This window comes from Lycorma delicatula, chromosome 10, assembly GCF_047948215.1.
Source record: "Lycorma delicatula isolate Av1 chromosome 10, ASM4794821v1, whole genome shotgun sequence".
Classification (NCBI taxonomy): domain Eukaryota; kingdom Metazoa; phylum Arthropoda; class Insecta; order Hemiptera; family Fulgoridae; genus Lycorma; species Lycorma delicatula.
Genome location: NC_134464.1, coordinates 87,478,369 through 87,497,252, shown reverse-complemented (window position 1 = coordinate 87,497,252; position 18,884 = coordinate 87,478,369). Strand labels below are relative to the sequence as shown.

Sequence of the window (18,884 nt, the reverse complement as noted above, 5' to 3'; positions counted from 1 at the left end):
TCCCCACCTACCTACCGGCAGTACGTCTGGCATGGCAGGTTAGCCCGTTACGTCTGGATCAAAGACGAACTTCTTTTGGAAAAAATGTTTTTCTCCTTCCGTCGCTTTTACCCCCTCACCTCTGACCTTGTAAGGGGAAGCCCGGCCCATCTATGCTGTTCCTGGAATCCCAACCGCCGGTCGGAATATCTTTCGGCTCTTCTCGTTAACCAACTGTCGAACCACCAATTACTGAGGTAATTCGCTAAGTCTCATCCATATCCATAAAGAAATTGCATCACATACCTGTTCGGGTTTACCCAAGAGATGCCCGGCAAACCAGCAATATCTGGAAAGAGATTTTGTATAACGCCCATTGTCCGCCTCATCCTATCTGGTCTGCCATAAAGCATTGCCATATTGTTCAATTTGCCAAACTTTATCCAAAGTCAACTCTCCTGATCTGTTAGCAACATAATTCAGTTGCCTCTTAGATGCAATCAGGTCTATCGGTTTCACTCCTGCAATTATCAAGATAGCCTCCTGTGAAATAATGCGGTAACCTCCTGTTACCATTAAAAGTATAAAGTGTTGAGTCCTTAGTAATATATACCGATAGCTTTTTAATTTTAGCCTATCTTCCCAAACAGGTGCTGCATATAGTATAATATTTATGAACTGCTGTCACTTCTGCCAACATAAAACACATTAATAATTATTACCCTAAACAATTATTCTCAAAACAAATGTCGGATCATTTTGTACACCACTCTGTATGGTATTAAAGATTATTAATTTTTATTTATAAACTATAGCTATCAGAGTACACTATCGGAGTAGTAAGTTTATAACTGTATTCAGTAATAGTTAGAGTCAGGATATCATAAATCAGAAAGTTTTCTCATTTACTTATGAAAATACTTTTATTATAAATTTATTCATAATGATTTGTAATTTTTTATGAAAATCAAAAAGCCTGACTCCTTGAAGAAACGCCTGACATATCAGGAGGTGAAATACTGACCAATCGTAAACCATAGTCACCTAAGCGTAACCTTTATTATGCTTCATAACCTTAACTTGCATAAGCTTTTAGGTTATGACAATTAATATACATACAATCCCTAACCTGACAAAAATATTTTATACAATTCAACTGAACCATATATTTTAGCCCTTTTCTGCAATATAAATAATTGACATTTGGCATTTTTTGCCTCTCTTGAATGTTTGGAATAGTAAGGTCCATGCTGATATTATCTGCAAACATTCTTGTGATTGGCTTTATCTTATTTTTGGCTGCTTGCTGTATATATATCAAAGGGTTGATTTTAATACTGTTCACCATTCCATAAAAAATGTAAAGTATCTTGCTCATCACAGTCTTCCCTCAAGTTGAGAAAACACTTTGTTTATGCCAAAACTATTTAGTATATCACCCATTGTCACCAAATATATTTAAAAATTTAGATATTACTAAAACTAATGAAATAATATAATTAAATAAAAACTACTGTTTGTATATTTACACTAGTGAGAAAGAACTAACATAAATGGTAAGGTGTAATCGGTCACTTGATGATGGTCTCACTGGTACTAATGGAATGAAGTAAAAAGGTAGGAATGGTGACCAATATTGACCCGGAGTAGAGAAGGAAATATATTGGAGGTGTGATGCCGTCATCCCTTGAACAACTTTTTGAGACCAGTTTTGTTCAGAGAGTAGGCTGAGAGACTATGCCTTACCATTATAGGAATAATACTGTCCCCAGCCTCCAACCATTCTGTTTTTAGGTTCTAATTAAGAAAAGTATTCTGGTCTGGCAGTCCATGGATGTAATAATACACAGGTACTCTTATAAACAAGGAATCCATCTGTCTGCGGGTCTTACACTAAGAAAACTTCACTGAACAACTGAAGAATTCTAGATTATCATAGAAATCAATCGGTTAGTTATGAACAGTTTTATTTCTAATACAAGCAACCTTCTTATGCTTAGTAAGACATGTATAATGAAAGTGATGAAAACCACCAAGTTTTCTCCACTCAGCCCTGAAATTAAATTAATCACCTTTAGTCTACAGCTCTATACTCTTTCACTAGATAAGTGTTTTATAATTGTTATTGTTTGATGGCTTGTTTGTTTTTCTTTTCTTATTTATTTGAAGTCTTATGTTGGGTTAATAAAATAGGGTATATTTAACTATACAATTTTATTTACATATTAATTTTTTTCTAGATTTCTTCTAATTGAAAAAATAAAAATCATGGTGCTTGAAAAACTTCTTTTTTCTCCACCAAGTGTTAGATCTGATACGCTCATAATTGCTTGGAGTTCAGCGGTGAGTATTTTGCATTTCTTATTGTTGATTTTATGACTGATGAAGTGTTAGTCAGCCAATCAGAAAGTGTCATATCAAAACCAGATACTTCTGTATTTATTATAACATTTTTAAATCTTGTAGCAAGTTAGACCGGTATTATGGTTTACTATAATGTATTTTCTAAGAACTTTTGTAATTCTGTATTAAATAAAAATATGTTAATGCTGTTTACTAAAAAGAATGTTCACTTATTCTTAAGTGTCCTTCTACTCCAAACCAGATAGTGGAACAATTTTCATATAACGGAATACAATACTTACGAGAAAGGGCCCTTTTATATTTCTGTTGCGTTTAATAAATTTGAAGAATCTTCTCACCAATTTGTTTAAAATACAGTTCAAAGATTTCCTTTTTTGGAAATAATATTACTCTGGTTGATGAATTTTAAAAAATAATAATATAATAATTAAATTTAAAAAAAATAACATGTACATAAATACACATATGCACTCAAAATAATTTTTAATAGTGGCTTTTGAATTGTGAATTATTTTGTAGTAATTTTATATATTTATTATATTTACTTTAATACTGTTTCGTTCTGTTTGTTTCTAAATAATTAAGATTTTAAACTATTTTTATCTTATGATTTGTTTTGTATATTGATGTTATCTGTATAACATATTCATATGTTCCAGACAGAATAAAAATCAAATAACTCTTCACCACTAGTGGATTTAAATCAGAAATGGTCATTTTTTAATTAATGATGTGTTGATAATTCCCTTCACTATTTTATTATTTTTATTATTATGTACATGTTTATACATTTATCAATTATTTATAATTGATAAATGTAATAAGCACAAGAAAAACAGAATTTTGTTTTTATTGCACTATCACTTGATTCTTTTAGTTCTAATAAAATCATAAACCATTAGTTTTAATCAAATTATGTTTACAAGTTAATCTTGTTTTGTTTGTACTATTAAAATGATTTTATTTCCATAATTAATATTTATTTTTATTTTCAATAATGAAATGCAGACCATATAAAATATATAGCTACTCACTTTACAATTACGACATTGGATCTTAAAACTAATTTACAATAATTAAAATATGATGTATTTTGAATCAGACTGGTCCAGCTTCTGTAAAATTTTAAATGACTTTTTTTAAGAAAATAATAGTGAAAAGAAATATGTAAGAAAACTGCTGCTTTGAGATTAATAAACATATAATTTAATATAAGCTGGAGTGTTTTAATACTGTCTGTTAAAGAATTAATTAGAACCTGACTAATGTAGAAAATATAAATAAATTTTCATTAAAATTTAACAGTATTTTATAGATCAATCAACAAAGTGCAGACGTATACTAAGTAAAGGCAAAAATAATTGGAAGTTGAATGGTATATATATATATATTGCTGGACACGATGCTATAAAACAAGAAGTGGACTTGTTGTTATGAATCAACACAATTTTGAAGAAGTTGTCTGCTTGGAATTGTTATAGGTTAATTTTTATTTTCGTAGCATACTAGCAGGGAAGTCGGGCGATCTTTATGATCACTGATAATAAAGAACAAAGAGTATCTATAAAGTTTTGTTTTCTTTTAGGAAATCAGCTGATGGAACTATTTTAATATATCAAGAAATAAGTTAAGTTACATGTGGTATTCATATTTCTAACCAAATGAAATATTACTTGAAGGAAAACCAAGATCTGGCCATTCTTCAAGCTGAAATAACAGATTTAAAAAGGTATTTGACAATCCATGAAGATTTTTGTTGGATCATTGATCAAATTTTTTATTCATGTCAACAATGTTGTTTGAAGACATTGAAAAGATTACATTACATGCAGAATAGCAGTGATTGGATGGTCATTTGGTTAGTATTGCATCATGACAATGCTCCTGCCCACATTGCTTTGAATATGCAGCAGTCTTGTCAGAATTATTATGATTTTCCCCTCATCAGGAACCGTTTTCTTTCCCCATGTACAAAACACTACAAGAAAAGGAAACTATTGCTGATGTTACGAGTTGCAAAATAAATACTGTAGGCCATCAGTTAGATCAACACTAAAGATATCGAGATATTTTTCTAACTGTGGGAAAAACATTGCGACATAGCAAAATTATGTCAATCTGAGTATTAATTACAATTGGAGAATAGGTGACATGTTCTTTGTTCGTATTACATTATAAAAAGTAACTATGCCTTACCATATACATAATACCCCATTCCTAAGGAGTTAACGAAAAAACTCCATGTTGTGCCGTAATATTCTCTCTATTTCATGTGATAATCGATTTATTTCATTCTGAATGTTAGGTACAAATATTTACATCTATTTTTTATTTTATACATATTTTTTATTTCATTTGTTTTGCTGCAGATTGTATCAATCATTACATCTGTGTATGCCATGGGAAAATTGCTTCCACTCTTAACATTTGAAAATGAATTTCATTATAGATACAATTTTGGGGATGAGTTAGATGAATTTGCTAATGAATATATAAGGCAAATTAAGACAAGTAAGTCAACATTTTGTATCTGGTTTTGGTCATTAGTTGTAAATTATCTATCTGCAAAAATCTAAAGAAATAAGTTTTGTATATAATCCATGAATAGTGAATGGTCTATCTATTCAAATCTCAATGTTGAAATTTGTAAGGAAGCATAAAAATAATTCACTATTGATCAATTACATTGCTCATTTCTTTAGACTTTGAGGTCTCTTATATACAAAATTCTTGGTGAATATCTCAATAATAGAAATTTTGTTCCGGATGGGTTTCTTGATTAATGTCTGAAGAAAAGAATAAAATTAGTGGTACAAGCTTTAACATTTTCAATTTATAAAAGGAAGATTGTGAAATCTTCCTTAATTGTGTTGTAAATGTAGATTAAACATCTGTCATAGAATTAATGAAAGTAAAAACCAGTCGGTAGATTCATTTTCAGGAAACCTTCAAAACCAAAAAATTCAAACAAATTTTGACCAAAAGAACATGATGGAAAGCATTTGCAACTGGGAAGACCTAAACATTTAATTGGATTTTTTGCGTAGCACAAGATTAATTACACTAGTCAACATGATTTTTGTCTCACGAGTACCAATAGGTGTACTTATTGCAGTTTTTTTATACTGTCTTCAAATGTGTATTCAAAATTTCTCCATCACCCGCAGTTTTTTCGTTATTTTAATTCTTTTAAATATTTTTAAACATTTTTTTGTCCATTTGCCCATTGTCAAATAAAAGCATTGTAAATATGATGGAACCAAATGAGCTAACTCAAAGGGTAGCATTGCTACTGTTGTGTAGGTGCAGACATGTACAAACATGATCTAATGTAGCACACATTCATCAGAACCGTGCCAGTTGTGAGATAGTAGTGAACCAGTAAACACGTCATTGAGTGCTTTGTGTGTCTGAATTATTGTGTTACAACTGTACATTTCTTTTAGTTGTTAGTTAAAACTGCCTAGAGTTTGTTTAAATTATCCTAACAATTTTTGTTATGTATGTGGTGAAGTGACGCTCAAGTCCCAAAGGTAAAACCTTCACTCCATTGGTAAAAAAGTGTTATGAACTTTATTTTGGGTCTAAAGTCAGGAACCAAACAAGGTACTGGGCCCCATATATCTGTTGTTTGTCGTGTACTAGGTTTCTCATATGGAAAAATGGCACACACTACATGCTGTTTGCTATATTTGATTTGAAGGGAAGGCAAAGATCATTCTTCTGACTGTCATTTCTACTTAACAAACATTAAAGGGATTACGTCAAATCAAAACATACAGTGGTGTACCCTAACTTGCAATCTGCAATGAGACCAGTTCATCACTGCAAAGAATTGGCTATACCAAAGCCTCCAGAACATGTGACATTAGATGAAGAGAGCTCAGAGTTTGATGTAAATAAGGAAGAAGAAGAAGCAGATTCTGGTGATACAACTTTTGAACAAAGCAGTTAATCTGAGCCTCATTTACTGACTCAAGAAAATCTTAACGATTTTATACAAGATTTAAAGTTATCCAAACAACAGTCTGAAATGCTTGCTTTCCGGTTAAAAAGGATGGAATTTTCTTCAAAAGAATACAAAGATATGTATTTATTGTAATTGTCATTCTCAATTTAAAGACTACTTTTCTGAAGAAAATGGCTTAGTTTTATATAATGGCATTTCTTCTCTTATGGAGACACTTTGTAATGAACATAACTCACCAGAATGGAGCTTGTTCATTGATTCCTCTAAAGTTACTTTAAAAGTTGTGCTTCTGCATAATGGCAATAAATTTCTATCAGTACCTGTGGCTCATGCCATTATGAAAGAAAAATATGAAAACTTTATATTGGAAAAACTTCAATATGCAATGTATGAAAGGATTATTTGTGGTGATTTGAAGGTAATTGCACTTATTCTTGTTCTGCAGTTTGGTTACACAAAGTACTGTTGTTTTTTGTGTGATTAATAATGACAGATTAAACCATTTCATTAGAAAAGAATGGCCTACACACAAATTGCTCATTGCTGAACAGAAAAATGTGAAACATGACCCACTGTGTAATTCTAACATACGTTAGAATGTTTCAATATGAGCCCTGACTGGATGGTTGCTTTGCAAACATCCAGTCGGTTATCAACTTCTGCCCAGATCTGCTGGATCATTGCAGGTGTAACTCTGTAGCAATATCAGTGGTGATCTGTCGTCTTATATGTTGTAAATCCCTGATTTTTTCACTGTAGACAATGTTTTTAATGTATCCCCATAGAAAAAAGTTTAGGAGTGTCAAATCTGGACTTCTACAAGGCCGAAGCACAGGATCGGCCCTACCAATCCAACAGTTAGTGAATCTTTCATTGAGACCACATCAAACGCATAGGCTGAAGTGTGGGGGCGCACCATCTTTTGAAACTTTACAGTAATGTTACTTTTTTGTTCAATTTGGTCAACTTGTGGGAAAACGTACAGTTGTAGAATGTCTAAGTAAACATTCCCTATGATAGTGGGCTCATGAAAAAAAAAAAACAGGCCAATCTCACGATTGGACATCAAATCACCACATGATTATTTTTTGGGAATCTCTGACGTACTCAATGATCTCATTGGGTTGCTGAGATTCCAATATCCTACAATTACGCCAAAACATTTAAGGCAACAGATCACCGCTGCTGTTGCCACAGTTTTGCCTGCGATGCTCTAGTGGACCTGGACGGAAGTCAATTACTGGCTGGATGTGTCCAAAGCGATCAACGGAGCTCATATTAAAACATTCTAAGGTATGTAAAAAACGGTTATTGAGTTGGTGAATTTTTTTTAAAAAATACTCATTTGATTATCTAATAGTTTCTGAGATACACAATTTTTATAAATTGCTGCTACCTTTTTCGATGACTGTAAACATATTTATATTTTTTAATTATCAGTAGCTTTAGATTACTGCAGTTTTTTACTCTCTGGATGAACTTCATATGATTGAGGAAATTTTTAATATTAAAAAAATGAATCGCTGAAGAAAATTTTAATTTTTTTGTCACAAATTTTGCCTCAAAATTTATTTCATTTATGATTATATAAAGAAATTTTGTAGTAATAATAATGGATATAAAGAGGTTACTAAAGAAACATTTGAATCATTTTGTGATAGTATTTCCATTTTACTTGAAATATAAACAATTTTTCATTATATTAACAATTTACCAAAGTTAACCTCATCTACAACCTAACAAAGTAATTTTACCTAAGTTAACCTAACAACATAATTTACAAAAAAAATGTGTTTTCGACTGCAGTTTTTGTAGTCTTTACAACAATTTTCTCAGAAGCTACTAGAGATTCAATTGTGGAGCCTGTTTTATTTGATTTTCCTGTTAAAACGTGACTACTTAATTTAGGTCCCAAGAATTCCAACATATCCTCATTTTACCCTTAAGCAAAAATCAGGGCAAGATATTTTGCTAGCTGTAATTTGAGAACAAACCATTGTGGACCTACATTTATATTTTTTTTTTAGGCCTAGCTAGAATCACTTCCCATTATAGTGTCCTTTCCCTTTGGAACAATCTGTGTACATAAATATGTATATAAAAGATAGCAATATAAAAGATTTAATTTATAGACTGAAAGTAGATATCTTTAAGTTTCTGTAAATGAAGTAATCAAAAGAAGTTAGTAATAAAAATGAAAAATTTAACAAAGAACATCATCTGCATAATTATTTAGAATACTATTATCAGTGTTAAGTGTGTGGTGCATGCACCCCACACACACACACACATATATATATAATTTATTTATTATTAATCGCCTATTCTAATTATTTCAATTATATTTCAAACTATTTTATTTTCAGATTATTTTTTTATGCAACTTTCATCATTAAAACAATTGTTTTTTTATAATTTTTTTGCAGTGTATAATAAAATAAAAATTTGATGTTAATTAATTAACTGCTGATCTGATATAAATTAATTATAAATTTTAATAGAAGTATTTAATGGGTTATTAAATAACTACATTATCAAATTTCTTAATACATTTTCTTTTGTTCTTTTTTTTCTTATTTATTTCTTTTGTACATATATTTAAAAAATGTATGAAATATGATAAAATTGAAAGAAAAATATATGAAATTGCTTCCCAAAAATTGACGTGAGTCAAAAGATTTTTGTGTAATAATGAATAATTAAGACAACATTAGCTGATGTATTGAAGTCTGAATAGTATTTTTTTGTATTAAGTAAAATAATATTTTACCTAATTTTATCTTAGAATTTCTATACTTTCTGTTGCCAGCATATTTGCAATATTTAAGCCTATCAAGCAGCTATAATCTGTTACTTGAGTATACTATTGTCCTACTTTTCTCCTTTGTTTCTAAATTTTTAAGTTCAAATTTATTGCATTTAATGGCTGCAACTTCCCTAGATTGAGCATTATGGTAATCATCTTTTAAGTGTTATGAAGGTAAAATCTGTTCTCATTCAGATCTTTAGAGAAAGAAACATAAAGACACATTTGAGGTACAAAAGGCAAAAGTCAGAAATATTCTCTCAGAGCAATAATGTTCACTATATAGCCAGCCAGCTTCTATGGTCAACTGTGAAGATGACACTTATGTTGTTAAATATCATCTCCACTACAAGGGGCTTGATCATTTTTGTGTAATTTTGTATTCAGCTTCATGAAAAAGCAATTAGAAAGCATTTGACAGCTCACTTTTCTTAATATCCTGGCATGCAATTTTATGTTTTAGATCGGTTATTTTTTTTTGTTGAAATGTCTTGAACCTCATGTATAACCATACGGTTATGGCAATTAACATCTATATATACAAGTAACTTTAAAGTAAGGATAAAAATCTGATTTTGTAACTATTATTGTAACTATTATTTAGAGAAACCTGATCAAACGTAAAAGCGAAAAAGTTTGTCAGTATATTTTAAAAATTAATGGTAAGACAATTCCAATGATTTAAACTTTTAAAAACTATTATTTTAAAGACATTTCCAATGATTAAAACGTTTAGAAACTGTTTTTTTTTTTTAATCTGTATTAATGTATTTCAATTTATCTGTTTTTGAATAAATAAGAATTTAGTTTGTTTAAACAAATTTTTTTTAAATATTGATTTCACAGGAATTATGCATTTATTGGTAAATAAATCATATGTATCTAAAAAATAAATGTGGTGTATTATACAAATTCTGTTTTTAATTCAATACACAAAAATTGGTTAAAATCAGTATGTACGATTCCAGAAACTCAAAAAAATGTTTTTTTTTTTTACTGGTGTTTGTTAAAAAATAAGAGTTAAATATTTCTATCTGTTGCCAGCACTCATAAATATTTATAAATCCATAATTTAATTAAATGTATTCAGTAAGTACTCAGGGTTTAAGTTTTTATGTTTTTATTTTGTTTGTTTTTAGTTGAGTGTGTTGTAAAATTAGTAAAGTGTTATGTGTTCAAACAGTTTGTTTTTCTCAGTTTCCATCAAAGCAAAGATGCTTATTGTTGTATTTTTTTATTTTTATTAGTTGCGTAAGGCAAGGTGCTTTGACAAAATTTATCAATGACATCTGCTTTGCTGATTTAGATAGCTTCTTAAAAATTCTCAATTTTAATTAATCGGTTAATTAGATAATGTAAATTATGTTTTTTTTTTTCAATTTTCTTTTTCCAGGTAGATTAGCTGAGATCATTGGGGCTTTGACTGCCTCATTTGCAATTTTATTTTTTTCAGTTATGTTGGCTATTGGTGTGTACAAGGTAATATGGATAGTTTACAAATTAGTTACTTTAAATATCTGAATAAATTACTTTAAATAATATAAATGTTGAGCTTCATCATATCATTTAGTCTTTTGATATATGTTTTCTTATTCTGGATCTATAACAAACTATTTGAAATGTCACTGTCAATTTTTATTTTTTAACTTTCATCATATTTAAAAGTTTACATACAGTAAGCTTTTACTAGAATCCTAATATTGAGATTAAAAATGATGATAAATATACTGACATTGTTCAGTGTTTATTTTTTTGTTATTTGCTAATGATTTTGATAACTGAAAAATAGTGCAGGGATTTTGAAAATTAATAACTACACAAATACTGACTATTAAGAATTTATTTGTACCTAAGAATGCAAAATATTGTTAAGTCTTTCCTATGTACAGAATTGACCACATGACTTTTAGTTGTAAAATGTGTACAACAGATTAGTCCATGGTCACTGCCTCTTAGGTGTCTGTTCGTGGATCGTGTAACCTTAAAATTTAAATAAGCAGGAATTTCCAGGTTAAAAAAAATTTATTATGATTAAATTTCTCATGAAAGTTTGGCTAATAAATAAATTTATCTGATTATGGTCATTAAGATTGATAACAATGTAAAATATTACACATAAAAAATGTAGACATGAAAAATTTCTGCAGTATAAGTCTGAAACTTTCTGTGTTTTGTAGAGTTGATGTCTACAGAGCACTATAAACATCACAATTGCAAAATTTGGGGTCTTTAACAAAAAAATTCCAAAAGTGTATTCAGGTTCTCCAAAATTAATTGTGTGGTGTGGATTACTATATTCAAAACTTACAGGTACTTTTTTCTTGAAGTAGAGTTCATTAGTAGGAACATTTATTTAGATGTGCTACAAAAGCTGTATGCAAAGATTATACAAAGATAAACTAAAAATAAATGCTAGTGGCTAAAGATTTCGCCTAATGAGCAAGATCCTATTAACTGAAACTTATAATTTGATTAGTTTCACAGAATGCTTTGACATTTATTAATGCTGTGTGCGTAGCACTTAATACTACCTAAAGTTATATTTTTTAAATATTAGGTATCCGTAGACCATAAACAGTAAACATTTATTATCTTTCTTTTTTTTTTTTTAATTATAAAAGAAGTTGGTGAAGTAGTGTGATGTTTCAGATTATGATATATCATTAATTATATTATAGCGTTGAAAGCTAAAAGTGTTATTGTTATTACAGTGTTAAAAATTAAATTACATTTGTTTTCCTCCCCATTGTTTATTTATTTGGTATTATAAATCTTTTCTTAATTTTTTTATTTTAGAAAAAACCATTGCTGATGTACCCATGGATCTCATTTATTTGTATCGTATTAATTACGAATGTACTAATTGGATTTGGACATGCCTGGAACTATGGTATTGATCAATTTGCATTTTGTAGAATTGTTAATAGTGGTAAGTTATATAAGTTAAAAATTCATTTGTTTTTTTCTAATAATCATTAATTATTTAAGCGTTTTAAAATTTTCATTCTTTTAAACTTTTTTTTCTTTTAGTATGTATTGCAAAGTTAAAATAAAGCAGTTTATTCTTAATCAGTCTCGTTGTGTACCTTGCTGAATAATCTAAAAACACTGATAGACAAAAAAAAAATGTTTTAATGTTTCTCTAAGTGTGATACATTTCTTGAATTGCTTTTTTGCGTACATTAAAGATCTGTAAAAACAATTTTTCTATCGGCCTTACTTTTAGATAAATGATGCTTAAAAAAAAAAATGAAGGAAAATATAGTTCAAATCCGTAAAATTTATAATTTTGCATGGTCATACCTGTGTTAAAATGATTTTGCTGCTGCTTTTCTTTTATAAATGGCCTCAGGCACATCCCGAATTAATGCCCAACAGTAGTCGGTTGCAAGTTAGTATTCCGTTTCCCTTTATAATGGCTTTCATTCCTTGTGATTAAGATGTGGCTTATTGGAAGATAATTCAAAATCAAAGTCATTGTTGTTTTCTTCAGTACTGCCTGATACTTCATCACTGCTTTGAAACACATTCACAGGTGACTCAAGAACTGGAATAATTTCACTGTGAGGTACAGGCCTGATTGCAATGAAGGATATTTTACAGTATGTTTAGATTTTTTATAAATTCCAGACACTTGTTAAGCAAAAGTAACAATCGGTTACATGATCCTTTAGTTCACACCAAACCATAGGTACATCAAATGGCAGAGCCTTCCATGTACTTTTCAGCCATCCTCTTAAATTACAGAACAATTATGCATCCTATATGAGGAGTCAACATCTTATCCTGATCACCAATTTTACACTGATAAAATTTTGTACAAATAATATGCTTTTTTAATTAAAGGTGTAATGTTTTTTCTATTTGATTTTACAGTAAACTCACAACATATATAACAAAAGACATCCACATTGTTTACACAATTTTGAGGCATTATGACACTGCAATGTTAACAAACTTAAGACAGCAATAAGACTGAACAAAATTAATACATTCTTAAATCCATTGCTTAATACAAACAATAGAGCTGTGTTTTCATCTACATATTTTGACCTGCACAGACATGATCAATCTTGTCCATGAAGGCTCACTCTTCAGTATTAGATATGATGTCATAATATGTGACTATGATATGATTTAATTCTTTGTCTAGTATTGTCTATTTATAGCTTACAAATTATGTTAACAGAGTTAAACAATAAAAAATGAGCTAAAAAAATACAATAAGGAGTTTAAAATGCTAGCTAGATACTTATGTTCTAACTGGATACCATATGCAGAGAAGAGGAGACAGAAAAATTTGTGCAGGTGAAATAAGGAAAGTGAAAAATGAAAGGAAATTTTTGGATAAGACAAGTAGAAATGGATATGGGAGAGGATTTGTGCAGTGGTGGGGGATTAATGGCTAATAGCAAAAATATTTAATGCGGACAAATGCACAGTAGTAGGATGCTGCCATCTAAGTAAAAGAGCTCTATTTCCTTATAGATTTTAGATAGAAGTGAGCTTTCTTCTAGATGGTAGTTTTTTCTGGAGGCCTGGATCTATCCTATTAGATTCATGTTCAGGGTGCTGGGAAATGTAGAACCATTGCATCTTTGGTGTGATATGACAGAGCCTGCCTTTGGACTAACCTGACCATTATTTTTATGAACGAGTAGCTTCATAGTAATCTAATAGCAAATAAAGGCAGATCAATAGAAATTGATTATTACAAAGAAAATCTAGGTATTTTTGTAGATTGAATAATTATTTACGTGGTTTTATCTCTTTCATTTATTTGCATTACACTTAGCATTTCAATTTGATATATACAGCTTGAGGTCAGCAATAAAAAAAAAGAATTGTTATTACTTTTATTTTAAATATTTATTACTAAGCTGTTGATTAATTAGTCGGATAATCTTATTCTTATCAGAATAAGATAAATTACATACATAACATTAAAATTGCTGTTTCTGTTATTTTATGAGTTTTATAATCAAGTAAAATTAGTATCAAACAATATACACATGTTCATTTGCAATGTATTTGTTACTTAAGTTCCAAGAAGTACAGATACTTCCTTAGCCAGTTCTTATAACTATAGCTAGCAGATCATAACTAAAAATAATACTTAATATAATCATTTATTGTAATTTTAACTTGGCTAAAATAATCAAATATATATTTTTTTAAAATTATTATATACAATTAAAAGTTTTTATTTGGTAGATGATTATGACTATAATAAAATCTAAATTATGAATTGTCTAGTTTTCCTGTATTATTTTTGGCAGAGTATTTTTTTGTCTTATTATCCATATTTCTATTCAAACAAACTGATAAACCTATTCAGAAATTTTTTTTGTTAATTATTTATTTTTATTTACATTTTTAATTTACTTTTTTCTTTTTCAGCATTAGTTCTTTATTCTTTCCTTACTGTACTCAGTCATTGCGTTCATCTGACTATCAGATTAAATGAAACTGATATTGTTAACCAAAAAATATTGGAACATGAGTGTAAGCTGGCTAATAATGAACCAATTAAGCAAAATTGTGTTGCATAGATAAACATCTGGTTAAAAATATTATAATTTTTAAAATATGAGTTATTCAAGTAATGTATTTATTTTTAATCACATTTATATTAATATTATATTTTTTGTTTATTGTCACATAAATACTTAATATTTGATAATTATATCTAATTAAATATGAATTTTTTCCAGATAAGTTAATTAAGCATTGTCAATGTATGATATTTGTAACATACTGTTTTTTTTAATTTGTCATTGTTTTTATTTACCTTCCTTGTTAATAGTTCTTAATATTTTTAAAATTGTTATATTAATCGATTATTTAATAATGTTAGCTTAGAAGTAGTAGTTAACAATACAATTGTGGCTAGTGGGTTCAATTCCTAGTGGTTCTTTTATTTTTAATATTTCTTAACTTAAATCCTTATAAGATTTTCATAATTTTTTAAGCATAGAAAGATTTTAACAGTAATTCATTCAAATATATATATATAGACTGAAATTAAAAAAAAGTACTACCCAAATGGTTTTTTGGATGTACTGAGCAAAGGAGTAGGTGAATTTTAATTTTCTTTTCACCAAAATTCATTATTTTTTTCAGGTTGTCAATAAATGTAATTAAATGTTTACCATTGCCATTTAAGATTTTTGAGTTGTGGTAGGTGTAGCAGAGAGGGTGGGTTCATCCCTTTAAAAATAATCTTGAAATGGTTCCCCTTGAGGATGGTGTGCATGCCTGCAAACAAAAATATGATGCGACTGATAGCTGTTGAATAATAAATGTGGTAACTTTTCAAATGATCACCTGGTATATTTGGTTGTGAATCCAGTAGAAGATAAATATTTCACCCTGCAGAACTAATATTGCTGTTTGATCAGCAGTCACGACTCCTTTACTTGATATGAATCACATATTCACTAAGTAATATCACAACTGCTTTAAGTGAAAAATCAATCCAGTCGAGCTGATTTTCCATCTAATAATAAAAGAATTATAGTCTTATTATAAGACTAGTTGTTTCTCATTATGAAAAGTGGTTACATTAATTTAACATATTGACTGTTGTATTTTTTGTTAATTCATGTCATTTTTTTTACATTTTAAGTCCACCATTGTCTAACATTCATATTTCCATTAGTTTCCACTACAGGATACTCGTATTTTGTAAGCTTTTTCACCTTCACCTCTTCTAACACTGTCTATCAGACATTGAAAGCAGTATTTGTGAATTCTATATTCTAATGTAGTATCAGTTGCCCAGGTTTGGTAAGAATATAATCCTTCTAACATCAGAATTTAATATTTAGAATTTCTCAGTGTGATCTAAAAAAATAAATGAGGACAGTTGAAAAATGCACCTTCTGCACTGAAGGAAAATCGAGGGGGAAATCAGAGTGCCAAACCATAAATGCTATTATAACATATATGTAACAGGTATCGCAGTCAATATCTTAATATTTTATACTGTCAGTTTCAGTCTTTTTTTATGGCTGCATCAAAGTTATGGTTTTTTCATGTGATGCAAAGGAAGCAATTAAAGTACAAGAAGACTATGTGTATTTCCCTTTAAGAATAATGATGATGTTAAATTTATGCAGTCTCTGTGATACTCTGAAAGTATTGCTTATATGGTTCAATAAAGAAAGGAATTGGAAACCACTCCTTATTTTTCCTAGTAGATTTGCATGAGAAGCCTTTCGTATTCATTATACATCTGTTTTATTATAATGTAATTTTACTTTAATACGGTTTCACTGGTTAATGTAGATTGCTTTGTCGGTTGGTTGATTGGTGTCTTTGTTAGTTTTATTGTATATTAATTTTTTTCTCATTATGTAAACCAAATAATAAAAATAAATGAATTAATTTTATTATACTATTTTCTTTATAGTCCAATGCTGAATTTTATTTTTTTTATATCATGTATGCTTTTGCTAAGGCATTTGTAATACGAATGTTATTCATTACTCATTGGAGTTTAATTAATTGATTGTATTTGTTTACTGTTATTATTTATTACCAATTACAGTTTGATTCATCAATGTGCACAAAAATTAAATTAAATTTGTAATTGATCATCGTAATGTTACAGTAATTTTATTTATTTTATTTAACTATGTAATGTTAGCACAGCTATTTAGTTATATTATTTTTGTTAAACTGTTGGATTTATGTATGAAAAGTACAGTCAAGGTTATTTCTTTACAATCTTACACTCATTTCTTCCAGTTTTTCTTGGTTAAGTTTGGAGGAGGGACTTCAACATGATTTTTGTGGAAGGATATCCTTTTTGACACCACTCTTAATAGAGAGAATGTAGAATAGAAATTTGTTGCATGTGAAAAATATGTAGCTTATCTGAGATTTTTCCAGTTTTCCTGGTGAGAGATAGAAATGCTACTATCCCAAAATAGAAGTCAGATGAAATGATAAATGAAAATATGCTAGGGATCAAACCTAAGAATTATAACATTGAATATTAAAAAATAAGTATTTTATTGGAGTATTCTTCAAAGAAAAAAAAATTAAATTGGAAACAGCATATGAAAATTAAAAGCAATAATAAAGTACATAATATTTGTTCACAATAAAATTCATTAAGTAATAAAATTGGTGGTTTTTTTTTATTAAATCTCTATTACTTCCAGACTTCTTTTTTTTCTGCTTAAGCTCTGGAACCACTGTAAGGTATTACTTCAGAGAATGGTATGTATGAATGTAAATGAAGTCTTGTACAGTCTCAGGTCGACCATTCCTGGGATTAATAGAAACCCAACCACAAAGAACACCGATATTCATGACCTAGTATTCAAATCTGTATAAAAGTCTAGTCATTGCCTAGCCTTTACTAGGATTTGAACCTTAGAACTCAATGATGAGTTCACCACTTGACTGACAGACGGTTGACCACTACCAGACTATTAACTTATTTTCTATTAACTTAAAATATTAACACAATGATTATTATTAGCAAAATTAATTAAAGTTAATTTTAACTTTTTTTTTTGTTTCATTTATACAGTTAATTTTTCTATTTCAATAATCTTAGTAGTATGTCTTTTTCTAATAATATTATTTTTGCTTATTTTAATATTTTGTGATCTAGCTCTGTTAATTTTTAAGAATTTTAATTAATTTCTTTTTAGTTCTATAAAACTGAGGATTAAAATTTTGTTTTTCTTAACTTTAATGTCATTATAAGAATGTGAAAACTTAATTTTACTTTTACTAACTGAATATTCTGAATAATTTTTTAAGGCGATACAATGTGAAAGTGTATTTGTTTTGTAATCAGATTTTAAAACAGACTGTTAATAATAAAAACATAATTGTCATTTTAAAAGACAGGTTTACCTTTTTGCAGTTTTTCATATATTTTTTTTTTATTTACATCCATTAAAAGAAACTTATGTACAGCCAGTTTTTTTATTTCTTAAATGACACATAGCCCATTATAAAGATTATCATTTGTGAAATACTCATTTCAAAAAATGCAACTTCAATCATTTCTAATTTCATCACTTCTGAAGAATTACAAGTACAGTACTTAATTTTTAACTTAGGATGTACATACATCTAAAGTAAAGATTATGATACATATTATAATCAAATTAAACAGGAAAACTTAATTCAAGAATTTCATACTCGGTTATTTTGCCACTTAATCAATTCTTATTTGAACTTATTTTAATTAAAAAAACAATTTTTTTCTTTATTTATGTGTAATCACATACATTCAAAAAAAAAGGTAAAAAAATTGTACTTATTCCTCATGATATTCCTTTTCTTATTTTTCTCTATAAGTTATTTCTTGCTTCTTTGAGTACATTTTTTCATTCATACAGAATTTTTATCTAATCTTACCCACATCTTTAATAAAACTTATTTTAATGAAATCTATTTTAAATAATCACACTCAAAAGTAAAGGCATTTTTTTTTTTCAATTTTTACTTAAGTTTTGATTTTTTTAAGTAAGCAACAAGCCCCAAATTAAGTGTAGTTTTTTTTTTTTAATTTGGTATTGATGTCAAGACATCAGGATTTTTTCTTAGTATGTTTAGTAAAACATGTTTAGTATACTTACCTAATACACAAATTAGACGAAAATTGTCTCTATCAATACCTCTATCATTCCATCCAAGATTAAAAACAGTGAGAAAGTATAAAACTATTGCTACACCAGAAGCCCAAATCCATGGAAACATATAACGAGGTTTCCTCTATAAAAGAACAAAATACCA

At 28.6% G+C, this 18,884-nt stretch overlaps 1 protein-coding gene across 2 annotated transcripts in view; it reads left to right on the top strand.

Moving 5' to 3' along the window:
- The window catches only part of LOC142331419 (uncharacterized), a 36,956-nt gene extending 19,389 nt beyond the window's left edge, over nucleotides 1–17,567 (top strand). For both annotated transcript variants that reach the window (XM_075377308.1, XM_075377309.1), the window contains exons 2-6: nucleotides 2,220–2,322; nucleotides 4,713–4,854; nucleotides 10,513–10,598; nucleotides 11,916–12,048; nucleotides 14,520–17,567. In XM_075377308.1, the coding sequence (XP_075233423.1) occupies nucleotides 2,248–2,322; nucleotides 4,713–4,854; nucleotides 10,513–10,598; nucleotides 11,916–12,048; nucleotides 14,520–14,671 (588 nt within the window). In that variant the 5' untranslated portion in view covers nucleotides 2,220–2,247 and the 3' untranslated portion in view covers nucleotides 14,672–17,567. The remainder of the gene's footprint in view (nucleotides 1–2,219; nucleotides 2,323–4,712; nucleotides 4,855–10,512; nucleotides 10,599–11,915; nucleotides 12,049–14,519) is intronic.
- The last annotated feature ends 1,317 nt before the right edge of the window (nucleotides 17,568–18,884 follow it).